We start from the raw sequence: 22211 nt of genomic DNA, 5'->3' as shown, positions 1-22211 counted from the left end.
TTAAGTCAGCTACCAAAATATTGCCAGATACTAAGAGTTATTTCTCCTTAAATCACTTCCTTCCTTCTCAGCATCAAGGCCATACTTAAGAGGTTAAAACCCTCATGTTGAAATCAGGCTGCAAGCACACCATGAAGTATTATTATTACTTTTTAAGTTTTCTATGAGCTTCATTGTTTGTAATGCACCTACAGAACACGTGTCAAAGGCACAACAAATATTGGGAGCCTTTTATCAGCAGGAAAAAAGATAAATTTTGATAGCACAACCAAAACAAAGCCTTTGGTTTGGCCAGTGAAAAATCAGCAAGCAGGATGAGATTGTTCCATTGCAAACTGTTCCAGCAGAAATGAAAAGAGATGAGCTACAGTTGCAAAGCTTGTTTGTTATAACTAGAAAGATTGTAGAGGACAAAGAGTGAAGTGGAAATTCTTGATTTACAGCCGGCACTGAATTCAAAATTAGAATCTGTATCGTGCACCCCTCATTGATACACATTTCTAAGTACTTTTAAGACAAACCACAATGAAACCACTGCTGCTCACTGCTTGCACAAAAGACACAGCACAGCATAGGTTGGAACTCTTTATTTTACATCCGATGTATCCATACCAGTTTCAGTCATTAGAAGTTCCTAGAAGAAAACCAAACAAAGACATTACAAGCTGTTGCACCTCAACAGCTCCACTACGTACTGCAGATCAACCGTGCAACAAGCATCCTAAAAATACAGTGCATGCATTTTCATCCTGAAATCTGGGTTGGGACTGAACGTTACCTCTGCAAATGTTATATGGAAAGATAAGCACACGTACTTGGAAACAATTCCATCGTTTTTTGCCAGACGCAGAATGGAGTCATCTGATTCCCCCTGTAAGAAAACAGTAATTCTTCGGTGAGTGAATGATTGCTGACACAGGCTGGAAAGAGGCAGCAGCAGCACTTACTGATGGCAGTGAAATGCACAAGGTTGTTTATTTTTTTTTCCCAAAACAGATGGTTGCATTTCATTGCCACAGATTGTTGTTTTTAAAACAAGCTGTTAAGTTTGCATTCTTCAGAATAAGAAACAGAGCTTGATAAAATACACACTTGCATTAACAAGACATATTTCTGAGCAAATGAACTACTGATGAACTCTAGGAAGCTTCACAAAATGCTTCTTTAACAAATTACAGACAGTATCATACCTAATAATGATAAACTGATGATAAAATGATAAAAAGCCAGGTATCAGCTGCTTGGTGCATTCTTGGAAGAAAAAAAATTCATTTGCATCTTCTAGTGATTTTTTAAAAATACAAACATAACTGATTCCCCAATCAAAGAATTGAGGAACAAACATAACAAATTGACTCTTAAAGCCAATCAGCTCACATCTTCACTCTGTCTTTATTATCCCAACAAAAGCTTTTCCTCCAAAATACGCTGAAAGCACACTTCATTTTTCAGGGCCAAACAAACCTAAAAAATCACTGGTCAGTATAAACAGGACCACAGTCATATTGTTCCAAGAAAATACCCACCATCCTACGAATTGCTCCACAGATGGCATATGTTTTGAACTGCCCATTGACTCTGCCTGTTACCTTGTCCACCTGTAATTACAAGCAAATTACTGCACGGATTCTTACAGAATTCTTACCAAGTTTTACATCATGCTTGCCAAAAGCTCACTAACAAATATTCTTTGCTTTTCTGCAAAACCCCAAGGCAAACACTTCTGTTAGAATCTACAAGGCATACGTTCAAAGCAAACATTGTTTATGACATAACGTAGCTGTAACATCTAATGGATCACACAGCATTACAAAATGCAACAGAAAATGGTAAACATTACTGCCTGTTTAGTTTTTTTTTTTTTTTCAAGCTTCTTTTAATTAAGTCAAGGTAATTAATTAAGTCAAGCTGCCCAGAGAGGCTGTGGATGCTCCAACCCTGGAGGGGTTCAAGGCCAGGTTGGATGGGGCCCTGGGCAGCCTGGTCTGCTATTAAATGGGGAGGTTGGTGGCCCTGCGTGTGGCAGGGGGTTGGAGAAGAGCACGCTGAAGAAACGTGCTTTCTTGGACAGATAAATTTAAGCACTTCTTTCTATTTCCTTTGGGAAAAGAAATCCCCTAATTTTAACTCTATCTAAAGTTGGCTGTTTGATTTAGTCACACAGTTAAATGGTCAGAAATAAGTCATTTTCAAGCTTTCAAAAGGTTGAAAAATAACCAGGAGTGACACAGTAGCATCCTAGTAAGTACAAAAGCTCTCCAGCTCTACTCGTACAATTACTGAAGCTTACAACAAGTGTTTGTATTTACTAACTTCTATCAAAACTGAAAGGCACTGCTTTCTTATCAAACCCTTCTGTGAAGAAACTTACCTCAGAAATATTTATCTGAATGGAAGCATGGTCCTTAGCACCAATTATTCGGTTGCTGGCAGAGCTGGGGAGTAAACAATGAGGTATACTTAAACACTGTCAAAGCTAGACTTACATGAAAACAAGAGCTGCACATGTTCACAGTGACAACATGAGGCTCAGACACTGCAGTGCACAAAAAAGTCAGAATTCAGCTTTAAGAATGTTTGATGGAGACTTTCACTTCAGTCATTCTCAGCTGCCAACGATCCCCTACAGTTTGGCATGCTCAGTTTATTCCTATACAGTGCAGCCACAAGCACAGACCTTTGAAACGTTGTACTAAATTTGACTTTTCTAATGTGCAAAAACCATTGGTCATTTAAATCCTTCAAAAATGTATTTCCTATACCTTTATTCACTAGAAGCCATAAAAGCTATCAAAAAACATTCACTTTATTCAGCCTGCTCAGAAATTACTGGCTTCAAAAACATCTAATTAAAAAAAAAAATCACCCCAAAATAAACCATTTATGTGCATTTTATGAGATGTAAAAAAAAACCTTCTCTGTAGAAACTGTCCATTTTCTACAGACTCAACACTGTATTTACGATTCATGCCTGAGATAACAATCATCTAACACATTTTCTGCAGCAGCCTGCAGTGCAGAAATGGTACTACACTACAAACACGTTTCCTTTAAAAGCAGCCCTAAACGATCTGCCACAGCCACTGTACGGGCGGCTGCTGTGCAACCTGAGATAGAGAATTCTCTTCAAATAGAGTCTTCGCTGAAAAAAACTTATAGCAGATAAGTAGAAATACGGAAATAAGATTCTCCTCCCTCCAATTAAACATAATAAGCCAAACATCAGCCTCTGTTCCCTTTCTCTACCCGGGAACCACCACAGCTCCGCTCACCATTTCCGAGGCACGTAGAGGTCCACGAACTCGCCGGCGTCGTTCTGCATCGCGTGCGGGTGGAGCCGGGCACCGAGCGCTGAGATCTGGAAAGAGTGAGGCAGAGCTCAGCGCCGTCCCACGAGGCCCGGGCCCTACAGCTCCCCCCACCCCGCCTCACGGCACGCTGGGAACGGAGCTACGGTCATCCTCCCTCCCGCCTTCCGGCCCCCAGGACCTCCCCGGCTCTCGCAGCCCCTCTGCGCCGGTGCCCCCCCTCACCGAGCCCTGCCCTCAGAGCAGCCGCGCGCCGCCGCCATACCTCACACACGCACCGCGGCGGAAAGGAAAGGCTGCTCGCCGGAAGCGGAAATGAGAGCGCGGGAGGGGGAGGACTTCCGGCGTAGCGTCGACTTCCGGCGTGGCGCCACGACGTTGCAGGTGGCGTTAGGCTCCCTCAGAGGCGGCCCGGGCCGCGCTGTCAGGCCTCCCCCGCCCGCCCCCAGCAGCACAAGCACCATAGCGGAACGCGACGTTTGGTTACAAAACACGTATCAAAACAGTTTTATTTCACAGCATCTTAAACGCACAAGTTGACGGGGGAGAAGAAAAAAAAAAGTACATGGAACGGTCTAAGCCAGATTCTTAAATAACATAGACAAAAAAAAACCCATAACACGGTTGTTTTTTTTTTTTTTTTTTTTTTTTTTTTTTTTCCTTCCATACACGAGAACCTACAGCCTCTTGTCGAGAATCGCAAGAGCAGCACCGCACTCACAGGTGCACAGCATTCGGCCGCCCCTGCCCCATGAGGGCTCTGGGCACAGATGAAGCTGATGAGGGTTCGGGTCCCCCTTTATTAATAGGTAACGCAGTAATAGTCCTTCGCCACACGGTGGCAGCTTTTAGGTGAAATGATAAATATTGCTACAAAGGAAGAACTGAATGGGGCTGGAAGTTACGCACTGGAAACAGAAAAACACACATACACAGCTACTGTATGGCTCCAGGACTGATCCTGCAGAGACAACACAAAAGAGGTACTCATTTACAAGCTGCATCTGGCTGCTGTTGGCCCAAAGCACTGCTCGTGCTCCTTTCCAACATCACTGCCTCCCCTGGGCTGTCGCATCTGCCTGCACCCCACACAGCCTCCAGGCTCAGCACCACTGCATGGGCCTCAGCCAATGCTTACAGTTACTTTTAAACAGCATTCTGTCATTTAATACTCCTAATCCTAATCTGTTCTTCTGAAGAAAAAAAAAAAAAAAAAAAAACAAAACAGAAAAACAAACCACACCAAAATATAACCAAAACCTTACCCATTTATGATGGTAAACAATAGTTCCCATTTTGCAAGGGGAACTCCAGCCCAAATGCCCACTGCAACCAGACAAACTTCCACTGAATACAGACTGAACTGTTCCAAAAATAAATGTGTTTTTTCTCCTACATGGGGAGAAAGTTAATTGTTAAAGAAAACTCTTCATATGCTAAGTAGAAGGAAATCCCCAGAGACATTCTCCAACTTCATTCTCACTAAGCAAAGTGGTTATGAATTGCTGGACATACCACCTGAAAAATTTCTTTGCTCAATTTCAGTTCTTCCTCCTTACCCAATGACCACAAGGAGCAGTGGACCGCTTCAGTTGTGCTCACATCTGTTCACTAATTCCAAGGCTCACTATATATGTTTAGCACTTTGTTATTAATTGCATGCAAGGACAGTTACATTCAGTAGAAAGTTGAACCAGTAGGCAATTTTAAAACCCTTCTGTTAGATAATTGGCTAGCCTAACTTATTACCTACCATCTCACTTACAGAGATTGGAAAGTCCTTCTGTGTTAAAGAGAAGCCAGAAGCACATTAAATTTACACAAATAACTTGAAGCTACGTACAGCTGATCAGTTACAAAGGAGTCAATACTCAGTGTAGTTATTACACATGAAAAATACAATTTGAGCCCTACATAAAGAGGAAGGAGCTCCAAGACAGTTTGCTCCAACTCTAATGAAGCAAAATTAGCTTCAGGCCAAACATGGCTGAGGAACAAAGATTCAGCTTTGTTTTTGCCCACAACATCTAATACAAAGAATAGAAATTTACATTACTTTACATATTAGATAGCAGGTACCCATACCTCAATACAAGGTTTAGCATTCCCATTTAGAAGTCAAACAAATTACAAATTTCTCAGTCTTAATAGCTAAGCATCAGTTTTGCTTCTTGCAAATGGACACAGCTACCTGTATCACAATATTGCTTCAGAAAATAAAACCAAGAGCCAATATCACAGAAGGTTCCACATGTAATCAGAGCTCATTCCCAACCTGGATATTTTAAGAACAAATGAAGGAATAGTCAATGGTCAAAGAACTTATTAACCTCTGTGTAAGCAGTGGGGTGCTGCCTGGCACCGGCTGGTAAGTAGCTGTTCAGATGTGCAACAAATGCTAGTATTATGAGGACTGTCACAGTGATGCAATGCTTGGAAGAACGGAGTAAAAAAAGTAGCATTTTCAATATCAAGCATGCTTTGTGTCATTGGCTTGGTTTGGCAGAAACAGCATTACTGACTTAAGTACTTGCTCAGAGCATGTAAGACCATATATAATACAGTCCTACTGAAAAAGGTGCTTAGTTCAGACTACAGAACACAGAAACAAATCAATATAAGAAATTATATATTTTAAGACCAAGTTGCTCTTGGTCAAAAGCACTCGTCTTTCATTTGAGAGTGAACTGGGCTGGTAATCACCTTGCTGCAGCTACCTTGTTCAACAGGTGGTATTTCATGACAGACTTCAAAACAATCTTTAAATAAAGTGTATGTTCTTAAGATATTATAGTTAACTAAATTGAAACAGCAACTTCAGTCTAGCTATAGTATGGGACAGATGCCCTGGGTATCACTAGTGCAGATATACTGGAATTGTTTTCCTTATACACAAGGCCAATGCAGGTAAAGAATAAATGTCTATATAAATTCAGGATTCTCTATGAAATAACATAACTAACTTAAAAAGTACTGGTACCAGACCAGCCAGTTTTAGGCACATCTTTAAAAAAAAAATAAAGTATGTGTTCCATTAATGTAAAAACACAAGAAGACTCTTGGAAACATCTGGACTTTATGGTGCACTGGAATGGAAGTGATGCTTCCTTTAGTTTCAAGGAATAAAATAAAAGTTTAAAAAAAAAAAAAAAGAAACAATACCATAGGATTCTTCATATGGAAGAACAGTTTTAGTAAAACTGCAAAGATAAATAAGGAATAATCAGCAGCCATGACAGCTGACTGGTGAACACTTGTGCTTTAAATGTCCAAAACAAAATGAAGTTCAACATCTCTTCTCGTACCATCTCCCAGACTTCGCATGTGTCTCCATAATGCAAACCTCGACAGTTTGAAAACACACTGCAGACTTGAGAGCCAGAGCTGGCAGGATGCTCCCAGGGCACAGAGGCCAATGGCAAGTCAGCAGCAGGGCTCAGCGATGCTATCCCAGCGCTGCCAGCTACCAGCTGGAGTGGAGCTTTGGTTAAGATTGTTGTGTGAGCCGTCTGTAATGAGGTAACACTTGGTTTTCAGGAAGATAGAGAGCCAGTTCCAAAGCTACAAGGACAGTGAATTCAAAACCAATAAGATCTCTTCTGTTGAATCTGAATCTCTCTTCTAGTTTCTATGATAGTAAGAAATAAAAAAAAATAAATAAAAAAAAAAAAGAGCAGAGGGAGAGAAACAATCAGTTATCCAGAATTTCTCAGTGCACTTTCAGATCAAGTCAACACAAAAGAGGAATAAGTGATGCAAGACCAGAGAGAAGTATTGCCACAGATCAAACATGTAGATCAGCACAGCTGTCACACCCACACAACAGTTACTGTTTTCCAGGCAACCACTGAACACAAAAAAACCTCACTGTAAGATCAGTAGGACATTTACTGTATCAGTCAGCTTTTCATAAATTAGAAAAAGCATCCAAAAGGAAGAGCCCTGGATGAAGCTTGAAACTAACTGAAAGTCAGTCTTGAATGCAACGTGCAGTGCTGAAATTCTTGTTTCTTTTTATCTTTGCTTTGTTCTATGGAAAAGGAAGGTTTTGACCACACCCAAAACATGCCTCATAGTACTTACATCTATAAGATGTTTAACTTCATGTTTCCTGAGATCACTGCTGATCTTGGCTGCAAGCAGAACGCAAGCACCAGCACACAGTTTGCGGTTCTGTTTGTTGAGTTTGCCTTGGAGAACAAGCTTCTCAAAGTACACATAAGCCATGGACACAGTAACTGGCTCCAGATTGCATTCTTCACTCAGATTCCGCATCTCTCTCTTCAAACTAAGAACAGGGAGGAAAAAATAAAAACACCCTCTGAGACAAACAGCTTTTAGAAAATGCTGTAGGTACACTTCAGTGCGTGCACACCAACAGTGTGAGTTTCACTGTGGAAACTCAGAAGAGCACACATTCAAGACTCTCACTTGGAAAACCAGGGCTGGTATTACCCCAGACTGGAGCAGCCCAGTTGGCAGCAAGCTAGAGCTGATCCATGAACTGATTTCACCGGGCTGACTGTGGAAGCACAGTTCCTTATCTGACCATGAACACTACGAGTTCAGCTCCCTCACTGAAGCACAGGCTGTTGCTGTATGGATCCTCTGAGGTCCCAAACAGGTTCATGATTCATAAGACCCAACTGCCCTGACCTACACACCATCACATCAATGCTGTGCACAGAGAGGCCTGTCTCCCACACACCTCAGAGAAGAATCAGGTCTGAGGGGGAAGGCAAACTGCTTCATCCCCCCCCCCCCATAGCAGATGGCCCTTCACTTCTGCATGAAGGTGAACGTTATGCAGGATGCTCCCTCTCACTGCTATCACCATGCTACAGAGCTCTCTGCAAAAATCCCTGCTTGAAACAACTACAAAGAGGAGCATACAGGACACTGCCAGACTTTGAATGAGCAAACCTTGTCCTCAGCTGGGAACTGCAGTGCTAGTGATTCAGCAGTATCATGTTCTAAGCTGGCTATTTCAGAAGGCCCTAATTGCATTAACTCTGGTGTAATACCAGCAGGATTACAGCTCTCAGAAGGCATAACAGTACATCTCATTGGTGAACAGTCAGACATTTCCTGGATGGTGAGGAATTCTGTGTCTTCAAAAAATACTTTACCAAGTGTTCCCAGAACAGACTTTTTTTTTTTAATTCTAGAATACTGTTGAGACTGCATTCATCAGCAAATCTTGTAATTGAAAGGTGAAAACAGCCAGAGAGACGAGCTGGATAAGAGCAGGACTGCATGAAAACCAATCAACCAAGTTACAAGTATTTGTTTCAAAGCTGATATTACTTCATTGTTAATTGGCTATTAGTATTGATGAAGCAAAACTCATCTAGGCTGAAAGACAAAAACCAACTGTTACTCCTTCCCAGCAACCTAAGCATTCCTGTCATCCTACAGCCAGCTCAACCAGCAACAAGAGATTAGCATTTAATCATATATACTATAAATAGATCTAGTATTTGCTCTATACAAGTGACAGATAAAAGCAGCCTTGCACTGTGTAGATGATGATCTCAATCACTGCTTGTTCCTTACCTCCTAATTTTGCTCAGTGTCAGCTTGATATGAGGAAACTTCTCTCTGAAGGTTTCATTCATATCCTTTTTAAGGTCTGAGGGTTTCACGTATTCTATGACTGTTGTCTGAAACACAGGAAGAAAAATTATTTGTCCTGTGAACAGCACTGACAGCTGAACAAGTCTGTCAAGGGCACTTTAATACAAAGGCAAAAACAAGCTTTATTTTATAATTCTCTAATGTCTAGGTAATAGCCCAGATTGAGTCTCAGCCACAGAAAAAAAACCAAACGAGTAAGCAAACAGTTACCATAAATAAATGCCAACACGGAGATATGACAAGTTGGTCCTTGACAAGCTCAGCATACGAACTCAACCACTTGTGCATCTCCCAGTCAGCTCTTAAAAAGCCACAACTGCTTCCTCAAGGATTTTTTCTCCCCAGGGAAGTTGTTTACAGGAGGATCTCTCAGGCACTCTCTCTGCTCAGGTACACAACCACTCACCATGTAAGAGGCAAAGATGAGAACCCTTTTATGTTTTCCACAGGGCCACTGAGGATCATCCAGAAGATTAGGATCATACTCTGCCACTTCTCCAGCTTCGTTTCCTGAAGGAACGGAGGAAAGCACAACATTGAGCCACAGAGCTTCAAATTTCCTGTTTCCTTTTTAATAAAGTGTTCAAACAGCAAACACTACAAGTCTTCGCAGACCCTACAGACAGGCAAGCTGCAGCTAGGGTCATCCATTTGCATTCTGTATGTGTCAGGCAATAGATATACAAAGCAAACAAGCTGTCTCCAACATACGCCCAACACCATTTTAGACAGTGCAAACTAACAGTTTGTCTTCCACAAGTATGCACAGAGAACTGCACAAACGTGGTTTGCTGCTCAAATCTAGTAGATGATAGCATTGTCAGGTTTGCTCTTCTACACAGTTTAACATAAACCTTTGATTTGTGCATTGTTACACTGCTAGAAGGCAAGGAAGGCCATCTGTACCCAGGCACACCAGATGTTTCTTGCTGAGCAATATTAAGCTTCACATTGCCAAGGAAATGCTTTGCAGTCCTTGAATTGCATCAGCTATGCCAGATATACAGAGGACGCAAGGAATGCATACAAGTCTCTCAGTCCTAAGGCTCGTCCTTTGTACTTCACTAACAAACCTCCCCTGCTCAGCTCTAAGCAGTCTCCTTCCAAACACTTCACCACTTGCAATTGTTTCAGACTAACAGTCCTTTCCCACCTTTCTGCTCTGTGCAGAAGCAGTGAGCACGCTGGCAGCCATCCTTACCAATCTCTGTTCCTGCTGGTATCATTTTTGCAGTCACAGGTTTGTATCTCGACCCAGGAAGACTCCGTGAAGCACCAGCTCTGCAGGAAGGGACAGCACTATGGCTGTCAGCCTTGCGAACAACCAGGGCATTGGTTGGGTACAGGAATTTTGCATAGGACACAACCTTCAAGAAAAGAAAGTTGTAGTAGTTATTAAGGGGAAAAAAAAAATACTGAAAGCTTATTTCCAGACATACAGGATCCTACAACCCAGAGATCCCCAGTGAGAGTGAGGACCTTGAAATTGGGGGATGGGAGGAAAAGCCTCTACTTGGGAATACTTTGCTTTTGTGGTCTTCAGTATGAAAGAGTTGTTGAGGATGTAGGAAAAGGGGAGAATTGCATCAATAAAATTCTGGCAATATACAAATATAACTGAAGAGGTATGCATTTCATCCTTTAAAGAAAACTCATATTAAAAAAGTTATTCACATAATTTCTGAGATGACAGTGAAGACAATTCTCCAGAAACAGAGGCAGAAATGACCAGAGACTGACAGCCTCCTCAGAAGCACTATCACAAATCAAACATTCAAAACTTTAAGGATCTAAGCAGACTTCCAGTGCTCTGATAAGTTACAGTTCTCAGTTTATAGAAGTGCTACATAAAGCAAGTGATTTGCCCCTGGATCAAACAGTCAGAGAGGTGAAGGCAGCCAGCTTACCCACCCATCACCCCACACCAGGCATCAGCATTACAGACCAGGAGAAAAAAGGATTTTCTTACCTTGCCATCCGCCCCCAGCTCTACTCCTTCCATTCCAAGAACCATCTCAGTGGAGACTGAAACGCCCCCAGAAGGATGGCGCTGCTTCTGTCCATCCATCTTCAGATCACTAAATGCAGACAAGAAAACGCGCTGTTGGAAAACACAGCATGAACTCAGCTGCCTTTAAGGTGAATCCCAGGGCCTGCCCTGTGCCTCCACCAGCACCACAGGGTCAGAGCTCACTATGCATGAACTGGACTGTCCACCAACCTCATCTCCAAGTAAGTGCTAATTTTTCACTACTCTTTTCAAAACATGGAGATGTTCATTAAATCAAGAACTGCACTTCATCTCATTCTAAAAGTCAAATCTGCAGCAAAGTGCCCATCAAAAAAGGGATTATTTTTAGGTACAGTCCTTCTGCCTAAGACAAACCATTGGTAAGACAGAAATGCTCACTCAGCAGCAAGCATGATTTATATGACTAGTTTTCCAGGATCAGAAGCTGGCCTTTCAGTTGCCATTTTCCAGCCACTGAGCACACAAGCTCACACTAGGAATTAGAGCTGCCACCAGAACTCTGCTTCAGTGATGGCAGCATGCAGCATTGTCACCTATATTCCAGTATTCAGTTGAATAACTGCATTGCCAGCTTCCACACAAGCAGAATAACACTGAGCTCACAAGTGCCCTAAAATAACACCAGCAACCTTGCTGCTTTTCCATTCAATGGGAAAATGTTTTCCCATCAACTATTTTTACAGCAAGTGTATTTGAATACAATACAATTCCCACCACTAAACATCCGTTTCCTTCTGCTGTATGTTACGTACAGGACAGAAGTGACAACACAATTGTTTTGGCAGAAGTGGATTAAAATAAAATGATTTTCTATAGTGTACTTGTAGGTCAGACCTTCACAGAACCAACAGTTCACAAGAACCTGAGCAAAGCTGCGTGGAAATCTAATTAGCAGGACTTGTTTCTCATATTTGATCCTATTTACAGTTCCATGGAAAAAATGGAGTACAGCTGTTAAAAGAGTATCAATCAGGCTTAACTGCTTCTATTTGGCCTAGACTGTGGACAGTGACACTCACAGCTTCAGAGAGGTGAAAAAAAAATAGAAGAGCATCTCAAACCTCATTTATAGCTTCACTATAGAACCTTGAGGGCTTCCCAGTAAAGAAAGCTGCAGACCTATAGCAGATGTATTCACTTAAGACCTTTCACAAACAGTAGCACAGTTAAAGGCAACTCACCTGATACGTAAACTCTCCCCATAAGGTAGGATAGAAAAAGCCACACACAGCGTTCGTTTAGCACAGATTAATACAATCCTGTAAACAGATGGGAGAAGATCAGGATAAGAATTATGGTCCAGAAGTTACAAACCAGCTTTCTATGAAACACAAACAAGGGACTCTTCTTTGTGCTAGAAAGGAGGACAGTGTTAGGGCAGAATGGCTTAATCTCCTCCCTTTCTCCTCATGGAGTGGCAGAACCATCAGCAGATTGCTGTAGATGGAGCAGATACAAATACCCACTGCCTTTGACATAAAACATGTTTAAAATTAGGAAGACTACAGAGACAGTGCATTATTCCCACTGATGTTAGCCAGCTAACCACAACTAGAACTTGTTTATGGGCACATCCCATTTCACACAAGTACGAGGGTACAGCTGATCTCCAGCTGTTACCTGCTGTTCTTCGTGTCATACTGCCTCATGTTCTTGATGAAGTGCATCTTCTTCAAGTTTTTGTGCCTCGGAGACCCAGAGATATGCTTCGTTCTGCAATTATAAGACAAAACCCAAACACTTCAGTGCTCTGAAAAACAACACAAAAAAAAAGGAAAAACCGTGCCAGATTTATGATCAGATGGCAGCACTAGCATGCAGGACCTCAGATACTGGCGTGGAAGAGGGTGGAGGGAGGAGAGGACTGCATGCAACGAGTCAAGGTTAATGCTGCTTTTGAAAAAAGTACCTTTGTACACTGGCATATTCCACTATGTCTTCTAAAAAGTCTAGAGAGCAGCGCTGGGAGATAAAACGCCTTCTGTAAAATGTACAACACCACGAAGAGTGAACAATATTAGTTCATGGCCTCTGAGTTTATGAACTGCAACAGATGTATGAGCTCTTAGGACAAATGGCAGCTTTTCTTGGATTTGTTTTGTAGGTAAGCGCTCTTCCAACGAGTTCCACATTCCTAAAAAGGCCAAGAACTTGCTTTCCCTGCTAGGAACTTTGAAGTCTTTGGGTACATATTTATATTGGCTTCGTTAACAAGACCACTCAACACAAAGGAACACCTACCTCTAAGCTAAACACCTAAAAAGTTTCCAGAAACACATTTGAAGTCTTATCAGAAATATTACAAAAAGTTCCCTACACATACCAAGGCATTTTTATATAAGCCTACCAAAACATATCAACACACACATCTCTATGATGACAGAACATCTGTAGCTCCACTCCTGCCCCAGAACACAGTGCTGCTCCAGTAGCAGACCATGAGTCTGGGACGTGAGCTCAGTAACACGGACAGAGCTCTCAAGAACAGCAGGGAGGGCTGTTAGAGGAAGCAGAGTACTCAGGGTCCATCTGAAATCCCCAGATGGAAGATACAAAGAGACTAACAGTAGGAACCTTGTGAGTTAGTGCAACAGTTAAGTTTATTGGCAGAGTTCTACAAAGAAACTGGCTGCAATTTCTACAGGAACAAGGTCCTCGGATTCAACCAACATCACCAAAACACCACAACCAACACCACAACTGTCAAACTCTATGTTTTCCACTCTAAGCATGCATTGCGCTGTGCTTTTAGCACAAACCACGTGTATTCCAATGACAGTGACAAAGCGACACCATAACTCAACTGACAGACAAAAAAAATCACCATGGAAGCCAACCTGGGAGAAGCTTACAGGACATACATGTAGGATGCTGGATTAACCAAGGCCTAAAGCTTCAAAGTAAACATCCAGCCCTAGACCAAAAGCATGCACCTCAGGTAGGTGTGGGGAGCTATGGGCAAGGAGGGCAGATAACATGAGATTTCTTAATTGCCATCAGCTATAGATGAGTTTTTACAGCAAAGTTGGATAAGCAACCCAAACGCACAGCTTTGTTGCTACACAGGAGACCCAGTGACATTATGGATGTGAATACGATCTTGTTCCTCCTTATAAATGACATAAGCATCCAAACACCTTTTATCCAGGCTTCAGTTTTAAAATATTTTTGCTTGCCAGTGAAAGCTTTCCTGTAAAGTTCAATGCTTTCATATACATGTGCTTTAATCTACTTTGGCATTTATCCTGTAATTTAAAAAAAAAAAACCAACAGGCCTACACATTTAATGAAAATGTTTTCTATCTCAAATGTTATGGCACGAACACAGCTCTCAGTGACTCCACTGCTGTCATGGAACCACAGATCCTGAGCTGGAAGGACCCCAAAGACCAGGAGTTCAACTCCTGGCTCCACACAGGACCACCCAAAATTCCAACCAGGAAAAGCAAACCCAAAGCCAATGACAACAGGGATGAGAGCACAAAGCACCTGATCCCATGGCGCTGCGAGAGCACATCTCGTCGAGTGCTATTGCAGTGAGAGGATCTTGCCCCTTTGCTCAGAGCCACAGTGACTCATCCCTGCTGTGCCAACAGGAAACTTCATTTTTAGCTGCACTTCAGCTGAGATTTTCTGTCCTCATGTGAAGCTGTCAGCCCAGAGAAATTCAACGCACAAAGCAAAGCAGGATGCTCTCCTCCAACCTCAGAGGTCTCACTGGTTCAGAGCACACTGCACACTGCGTGCTCAAGCAAACATTTTGCAGCACCAAAGCCTTGTTGGAGTGGTGCTAACAGCAGCACTTCTTTATTACACAGTGCAGTATGCTGCAAACTAAGGCTTTTTTTTGAGTTGTCTGCACTTAGCTTGCAACCTGTCTTAGTTTCAGTGCTCTTCTCACACAGTCAGTTCATACTTACAGGAAGCACAGTCATGCAGCAGCCCTGCTCCTGCCCAATGAAGAACAGCAGAGTCATGCACCCTATGCTAAGCAGTCACCCAAGATAACACCCCTTGTTCTGATCTGCTGAGTTCAAAAGACTTGAAGTCATTTACACAGAGTACCTGCTGCCAAATGTGACCTCAATACAACAGCAGAAAGCCAAAATCATAACTTGGTTATTTTACACACCTCACTGACAATCTACCTGGCAATTAGAAATCAAAGCAACCAGTATTAAAACTTTAGTAAGTTCTCTGTAGGAGGCTGTAATGTCAGCAGGACCCTAAGGGAAGTTCAAACCACCTGAGAGCCAACACAGCTTGCTCCTGGACAAGCTACAGAGGGTTGGTTTGTGTCTGTCTGTCCATCCAGCCCCCATCAAGGCCTCCCTTTAGTGCTTTCTCACTGTTTTGAGTCAATAAAGAAGGACCCACCCATGACTGCACCACACAGAGCATGTGCCCAGAGATAAGGGTCAAGATGAGGAATCCTGGGTTAAGCCTGGCCTCGTTATCTGTGTGCACACAGAATCCAACAGCACTGCTCTGAGCTGAGCAGGCACCAACCAGACACCTTCAGAACAGATAAAACCCAACCACATGTGCTCAGTTTCATTTTCACTCCCACCCTGGGAGTCAGCAGCCAGCCCTAATTACCCTTCCGATAGATTTCCCACTGAAAGAACCCCACTTCTCAGTTCTTCCAGCCTCACATTCGTATCAACAGGGAAGTAACAAACAGAAACAGCACTTGGATCCTGGGCCAGAGGTTAACCCAGCTCTTAAGTGTTCCCAGCAGGACAGGACACAGCTCAGAGCACTCTATGTATAGCACCGGTAATCCCTCAGTCTCCTACAAACTGAAAGGAAAAAGCTGTGCAAGTCACTGCCTCTGACTGGAGAGCAGCGGCCTTTCAGGGGGCTCAGGGCAGGGTCCCCCAACGCACCCACAGGCCTGGCCACACGCAGACACCCAGGAGACCACAAGAGAGGAAGCAAACCAGATGATCAAAGAAAAAAGAAAGGCGTAAGAATAGGAAGAAGAGTGACTCACACCCAGCCCACATTTTTTCTCAATAATATCTGGGTCCTTCCATCCCATAACACTATGAGCTGCATCCCTCACCCTTCTCCAGGGAGCAGGATGCTATGGTGCACACACACACCCATGGGCACTTGGCTAAAATCAGCAGGTGGGCTCAGATCCTCCACTGCTCCTTCACAACGCACACTGCTAATAGATGAACAGAACAGAGGAGCTCAAGAATTTTTAATTACTGCGGGAAATTAGGGCTAATAGAATTTGGTTTCTTATTTCTCTCTCCAAAGTTACTTGTATGGCTGCCCCCTTGTAAGGTGTTCCACATACCGTAGTGTAATCACAGCTGTCAAGAGACTGAATTATTGACGTAATGATGACAAAAATCAGTTACTGGTTCGTGCAGGCTTACTGACAACTGCCGAAGGTGATCTGCTCAAGGAGCCCATAGATCCCAAACCTTGCTTGCAGTAGGGAGACACACCTGTCAGATCTGCTTTGTCAGGGCACACCATGCACAATCACAGTGTGGCTTTCCCTTCCTTGCGGGTGAGCCAAGAACCCACGATGAACTGTGCTGCTGTGGCTGGGTAACAGCACTGCCATCAGAGGATTACAGGAATCTGATCCCACCTTTAAGCTTAATTTTCCTCAACTGCTACTACGTAGGCAGCCTGGAAGACACTTGCCTGCTTCCAAGCTTGCACTGTAGAGTGTGTGTGTGTGTGTGTGTGTGTGTGTGTGTGTGTGTGTGTGTGTATCCCCCTATTCCCATACCCCATGCCTCATTGCTGTCAGTGACTCAAGCATTTGCTGCTCCTCCAAAGCAGATTGAGCACAGCTCACTGGCAGCAACACCTCTGCAGTAACTACATAGAAATCAGACCACACTGATAGTAAACTGCATTCAAACCACTGTCATCACCACAAATTTGGTGCAATACATGATTTCGAGTACACAAAGTACACTCCAAAGCATGGAGTGGGGCTATATGGCATACCTCAGGGTTAGAAAGGAGGCCCCAAATTTTTGACCTTTGTGCTCTTATTCAAGGTTTGTTTGCAAAACTGAAGGGCTGCAGGGCTTTTCTGCTGGTCCCAAACCCACAAGCAAACCCTGCACTCCTCACAGAGCAGCAAAGCCCCACGCAGGGAATGGAGCATGCAGCACATAGGGCAAACAAGAAGGAGACAAGAAACTGCAGCAGGACTGGAGGTGGAGGCAGATCAAATAGGGAGCTTACTCAGCCTGTAAGATTTTAAGTACTAACAAGGAAATAACTGACTGTAGATCTTTGTCACAGTAGCTGCTGCCTCACTGCTGGTTCACAATCACATAAGATTAAGACGTAATGCTAATCGGAAGCAGTGCCCATATATCACATTGCTCTGGTGCTAAGGGTGTTTCCACAATCCAAGGAGAAACGATGCCTTCCAGCAAGAATTACCAAAGCAGTCTGTTGCAACAAAGCCCCAAGGCAGGCAGGCAGGCAGATGTAAGGCTGCAGTGCCCAGAGCCCACTGCTCCTAAAGCACATTTACACCTCTGGAGAGCCCTCTGGGGCTGCTGCTCCCAAAGCCAGCAGGAGGTGCTGGCCAGGACGCTGTTCCCCAGGGCTCTGCCATGTCCTGTGGGTATCTCCAGCTGGACCAGTGTGGTCCCCCCTTGTGCTTCATGCTCTGTTTGCTAAGATGACCGAAATGCTGACCAAAACAAACACGTGAAATGCAAGAGACGTCACTGAGGACATTATACAGTATGGAAATATTCAAATACTTCCCTGAGAGATGATACATCTCATCATGTGCCTTGCTAAAATAAGAGCCTTTGGCACAATAAAACTCCCAAGTTAAAGGAAAAACCCAACAAACAACCCAAGGGCAGCGCTCCCAGAAGGCAGCTGCTTCCAGCCAAGGTGCTCCAGCTCCTGCAGAAGCTTCTTGTGTTACAATCTCAGTGCTTCCCACAAACCTGGGCACTGCCTTGGGAGACTCTTCCCCTTCCCCTGCTCTTCCAAGATAAACAAAGAGCTCTTCGCATATCATCTTTACAGGTTGAAACAGTAAATTGTATACACGGTATCTATAAACCAAAGGTTAAGAGTTTAATAGCTCTGTATCCAAAGAACTCAGCTGCAGCCCTGCTAGTACCACCCACCTGCCTTATCAACAATACCTCATTGAAAAACTCAAGTTTCATGGCTTGCGTGCACATCACGATACAGAATTTGTGAAAGTAATGTTCCCTCTCTTTTTTTTCCTGAAACAAAAGGCCTAGCAAGCCATACCCAAATCCAAAGGAAAAGCACTGTCTTGTGATTAAACTGCAGCAGACTTCTGTACTCCGCAAAGCTATACAAGCACTGAGAATCTCAGACATCAGTATTCACCCTCATGTGCACACAGAATCCAGTGTATGGCTCCGTTCAGAGTGGGCTTTGCAAAACCCAGGTGCTATGGCTCAAATGAGAGGCACCAGCTGAGTGGGGACAGAAGGAAGGGAATGTAGGGAAGTACTCCAGACTGCAAACCAAACAAACTATGCTTTCAAGCAGCACGCTGAGATCCTGTAGGCTTCAGAGTCAAGAATTACAGCTGCCAGGCACGCCCCTTGCTGCTGACTGATGGATGTACCTGGCTGGGAACGACAGGCAATCAATAACAGAGACAGCTATGAGTTGTCAGGCATTTGCTATTGGCCACATGCATTCACCTGTGGGCACAGCGTGGGAGAAGTCTGCTGAAGCAATGCTGCTGGGTAGCAGAGTGCAGCCATAACACCTCAGCTGAGCTTTAAATACAGCCCAGGCACAGGAGGTGTTCGTGTTCAGCCCTGAGCAGCACAGCAGCCCATGGCTACAGCTCAGAGGTCGCAGCTCACAGCCTCCAATCAGTACTGCTGCTTCCTTAACAGCACCATGCCTGCCCAGGCTATTGTACAGAAGGTTTAGAAATTACAGCTAAAGCTTTTAAGCTTCATGTTTCATTCGTCTCCAAAAAATGCGTATTAGCACAGGATTTGTGCTTTTCTTCTTTTTAATAAGTGTTTCTCAAAATGAAAGCAGCTGCAGAGCTGACAGCAGGACAAAACACTGCATTAGCCATCACCAGCAGGAAAACCTGATCGAGCACTTCTATTGCACACAGAGAACTGATGTGATCACACCTATGTCAGCAATACAGCATCCAATCAACGCTTCCAAGCAGAGTTGGTCCAAAGCGCTGCTGTTACCACTGCTGCTCAGACTCCCACTCCCACTTTGAAATGATTTAGATTAACTCAGTCCTTTCTGATGCCCCTTGTTCCACTTGTTCTTTGACAGAACAAAAGAACAGAGTAAGGTGGAAAGGGAGAAGGGAGGAGAACAAGGCGGGTAAGGAAGCAGTACACACACAGCATTGTAATTTAAGATGCCATTAACAGAAGATACCTGAAGGGAAACAAAAGTGGGAGGTTAAGTCATTCAGTTTCTGAAGCAGCACAATGAAGCAAAGCATTCAGATTAAACCATGCCTCCAAGGAGTGCTGCCAGCACACACCCAGCTCCTGCTGGAAGTTTCCATCCTAAAGGACCTGACAGCCATAGAGCATCTCAGGAACTCCCCACCACATCCCATAGGTTATGGTGCATAACACAGATCAGAGACACAAGCAGACAAATGCTGAATGCAATGCCCTATGCTCTTGCAGCCATCTCTTCCCCAAGATGAAATATTGGCCTGTTTTGTCACTGCTCACAAAGAAGCCCTTTCTGGTTATCTCTGCACACTTCTCTCTACCTTCATTTCCCAATTCAATCTTTCTTTTCAGCTGGATTGACTGGAGCTACTGGTGGAGCACAACAGCTCGAGATGAGATACCAAGAGAGGCAGGAAGGACATCGAAGAAGAGCAGACCCAAGGAATATGTACTAAAGAGTATTTTCTTAGTGTCTGATTGACTTGGCATGGAAAAGAGAAGGAACAAATAACGTCACAGATATCTCTCTACTTCTCAAGCTCCTGATGCTAAGCTCAAAATCATCATCCACAACATTAAACCAAAGAGAATTCAAGAGAAGAACAGCTCAGCACCCTAAAGCCCTGGAGGAGGAGGACCCCACACCCCTACTCACAGGGCTGCTGCTCTCTGGCTTTGCTCATCCTCCCGCGATCACGGCGGCACACCCGGCTGTGCACCCAAAGGCAGCACCGCTAACTGCACCGCAGCTCCCAGCTCTGGAGCACGGACATCAGCACGGACAGAGCCCCGAGAGCAGCTCTACGGACCACAGAGAATTGGCGCCTTCGGTTTTGTCCTCCTTATCGGCAGGCTCTGGGGGTCAGCTCACTTTACAAGGCTCTTTATGCAAGAAACGGCCTAAAAGGAGCTCTTTTACAGCTCAAATCCCCGAGATCCCAGCCGGACCAGCTGCCTTCCACCGAGCAGAACGCCGGCACAGCGGGGCTGAGAGGAACCACCTGGCCGCACAGTGGGAGCTCCGCACCCCGGGGCCGAGCGAGGCGCTCCCGTAGGGATGAGGGCAGCATCCCCCGATCGGCGCGGCCCCGCGGCTGCCCTGCCCACCCCCTGCAGGTGCTCCCCCGGCCCCGCGTCCCACGCCCCCCTCTTCCCCCGGGGCCGCCGCTTTCCCACGCTCGCTCCCCACCCCCCGGGGGCACCGGGCGGGGTGAGGGCCCTGGGAAAGCTCCGCTCCCTCCTCGGCTTCCCACGCCCCAACGGGGCCGGGCTCCGCGAGGCAGGGAGGAGCCGGGAAGCCCTCTCCTCACTCACCTCTGCCGCTGCACCTCCAAAGCTAAGCCGCTGCTCTGCGTGGGGCTCAGCAGCCCCGCGGCCCCCGGTTTGACGGCGCCCAGCAACGCGGGAGGTCCGGGGGGGGGGGGGGGGGCAGAGGGGGCCGCCCAGCAGCAGCGCGATGCCCCCGCGGGGCGGCTCCGCGTCCCCTTTCAGCCCCGCGGGGGATGCGGCGGGCGGCGGCGGCAGCAGCAGAGCGGGAGGGGGCCCGTTGGGCGCCCGCGGTGGGGACAGCAGACGCGGGGGGGCTCCGGCCGGTTCGACCGCTTCCTCCGCTTCTCCCGGGCCCGCGAGGGGAGGCGGCGGTTTCTCAGCCTCCGAGCAGGAAGGCGGGCGGCCGTCCAGGGAGATGTTGTTGAGGAAGAAGAGCGCGGCCTGCCGCCGCCGAGAGTCCCCCCGCTTCCGCGGAGGCGGTGCCGGCTGCTCGCGGGGCGGCCGGGGGGCCGGGGAACCGCACGCAGCGGCCGCGGCCATTCTCCGAATGAGCCGCGAGCGCCTCGGCAGCCCGGGCGGGGCGGCTCGGAGAGCGGCGCCGCCGGCGGCTCGCTCGCTCATTGGCTGAGTGCCGGCGGGATGCAAATGAAACGGGACGAAACGCCGAGCTGATTGGCTCGGAGCGTGGCCGCGCCCATCCCGCCGGCCGGCAGAGCGCCGCAGGGTCCTAGCGCCGCCGTGCCGCCGCCGCAGGGCTGCGCTGGTCGGGGGCTGCCCCACGCACGGCCCTGCACCCCCCGGGGCTGCGATTCGGGCAGCCTCCTCCTCTCTTGGCTGCGTCCCTTCCACACCCACATCCCCACAACCACCCATCGCATCGCTTTTTTTTTTTTTTTTTTTTTTTAAATAAAACAACTTTTTAAAACTTCTCCATCTCTGCTCTCAGTGTCACATTGCCACAGTTTTGGCCTTCCTGCAAGCAAGGATGGCACAGCTGCACAAACTGTTATCTCCAGGGAACGGCTCCGCACGGAACACCGCTCCCAGTCTCGTGGTTATGCTGTACAGTATAAGCACACCCTCTGGCCCAGGTGATGCTCTGAGCACTCACTCCTAAGGGCTGTGCCCCATGTGCCAACCCTGGAAGATGTCAGTGTGTGCTGCTGATATTGTGCAGCACAGCCCAGATGTGCTCTGGGAGTTTTGCTGGGAGCAAAACACCAGCAACCCAAACGATGGTCAATGACATGACTGATGTGTGTGCCCTAAGTAGCAAATTAGGTGCTGAAACTGTCCTGAAAGATGCAAATAGGTGCTAAGGACTGTGTGATGAGATTACTTTGGCTTGCAGTTACAAATGGTACATTAGCATTTCTATCATAATATCTATAACATTTAATAATATCAGCAATAAGATGGGAGATATAATTTTTTTCTTGTAGGCACTCATTTAAAGACTGTTATAATAAGAGAGCACAGTGTAAAGTCTCCCCTCAAAGTCCTGAGAACATCCTCAGTACCTTG

General features: G+C 45.6%; 2 protein-coding genes across 2 annotated transcripts; both read right to left on the bottom strand.

The window, feature by feature from the left end:
- Positions 1-572: 572 nt before the first annotated feature.
- Positions 573-3659, bottom strand: RPS21 (ribosomal protein S21). The gene is made up of 6 exons (XM_042884732.1): positions 3574-3659; positions 3273-3358; positions 2372-2435; positions 1527-1598; positions 816-871; positions 573-634 (listed from the first exon to the last, which is right to left on the bottom strand). The coding sequence occupies exons 2-6, from the start codon at positions 3320-3322 to the stop codon at positions 625-627; spliced, it is 252 nt and encodes an 83-aa protein (XP_042740666.1). The 5' UTR covers positions 3323-3358; positions 3574-3659; the 3' UTR covers positions 573-624.
- Positions 3660-3786: 127 nt separating this feature from the next.
- Positions 3787-21308, bottom strand: CABLES2 (Cdk5 and Abl enzyme substrate 2). Its single transcript, XM_042884789.1, is given in 11 exon segments — positions 3787-6936; positions 7392-7596; positions 8865-8971; positions 9352-9455; positions 10147-10312; positions 10915-11023; positions 12159-12236; positions 12598-12690; positions 12887-12958; positions 20733-20845; positions 20847-21308. Coding segments are annotated over 11 exon segments (1650 nt in total). The 3' UTR covers positions 3787-6795.
- Positions 21309-22211: the final 903 nt, after the last annotated feature.

Source organism: Lagopus leucura, unplaced genomic scaffold, assembly GCF_019238085.1.
Source record: "Lagopus leucura isolate 7727_CA_CO unplaced genomic scaffold, USGS_WTPT01 Super-Scaffold_100045, whole genome shotgun sequence".
Taxonomy (NCBI): domain Eukaryota; kingdom Metazoa; phylum Chordata; class Aves; order Galliformes; family Phasianidae; genus Lagopus; species Lagopus leucura.
The sequence above is the reverse complement of the archived record's forward strand: the minus strand, read 5'-3'. Positions and strand labels throughout refer to the sequence as shown.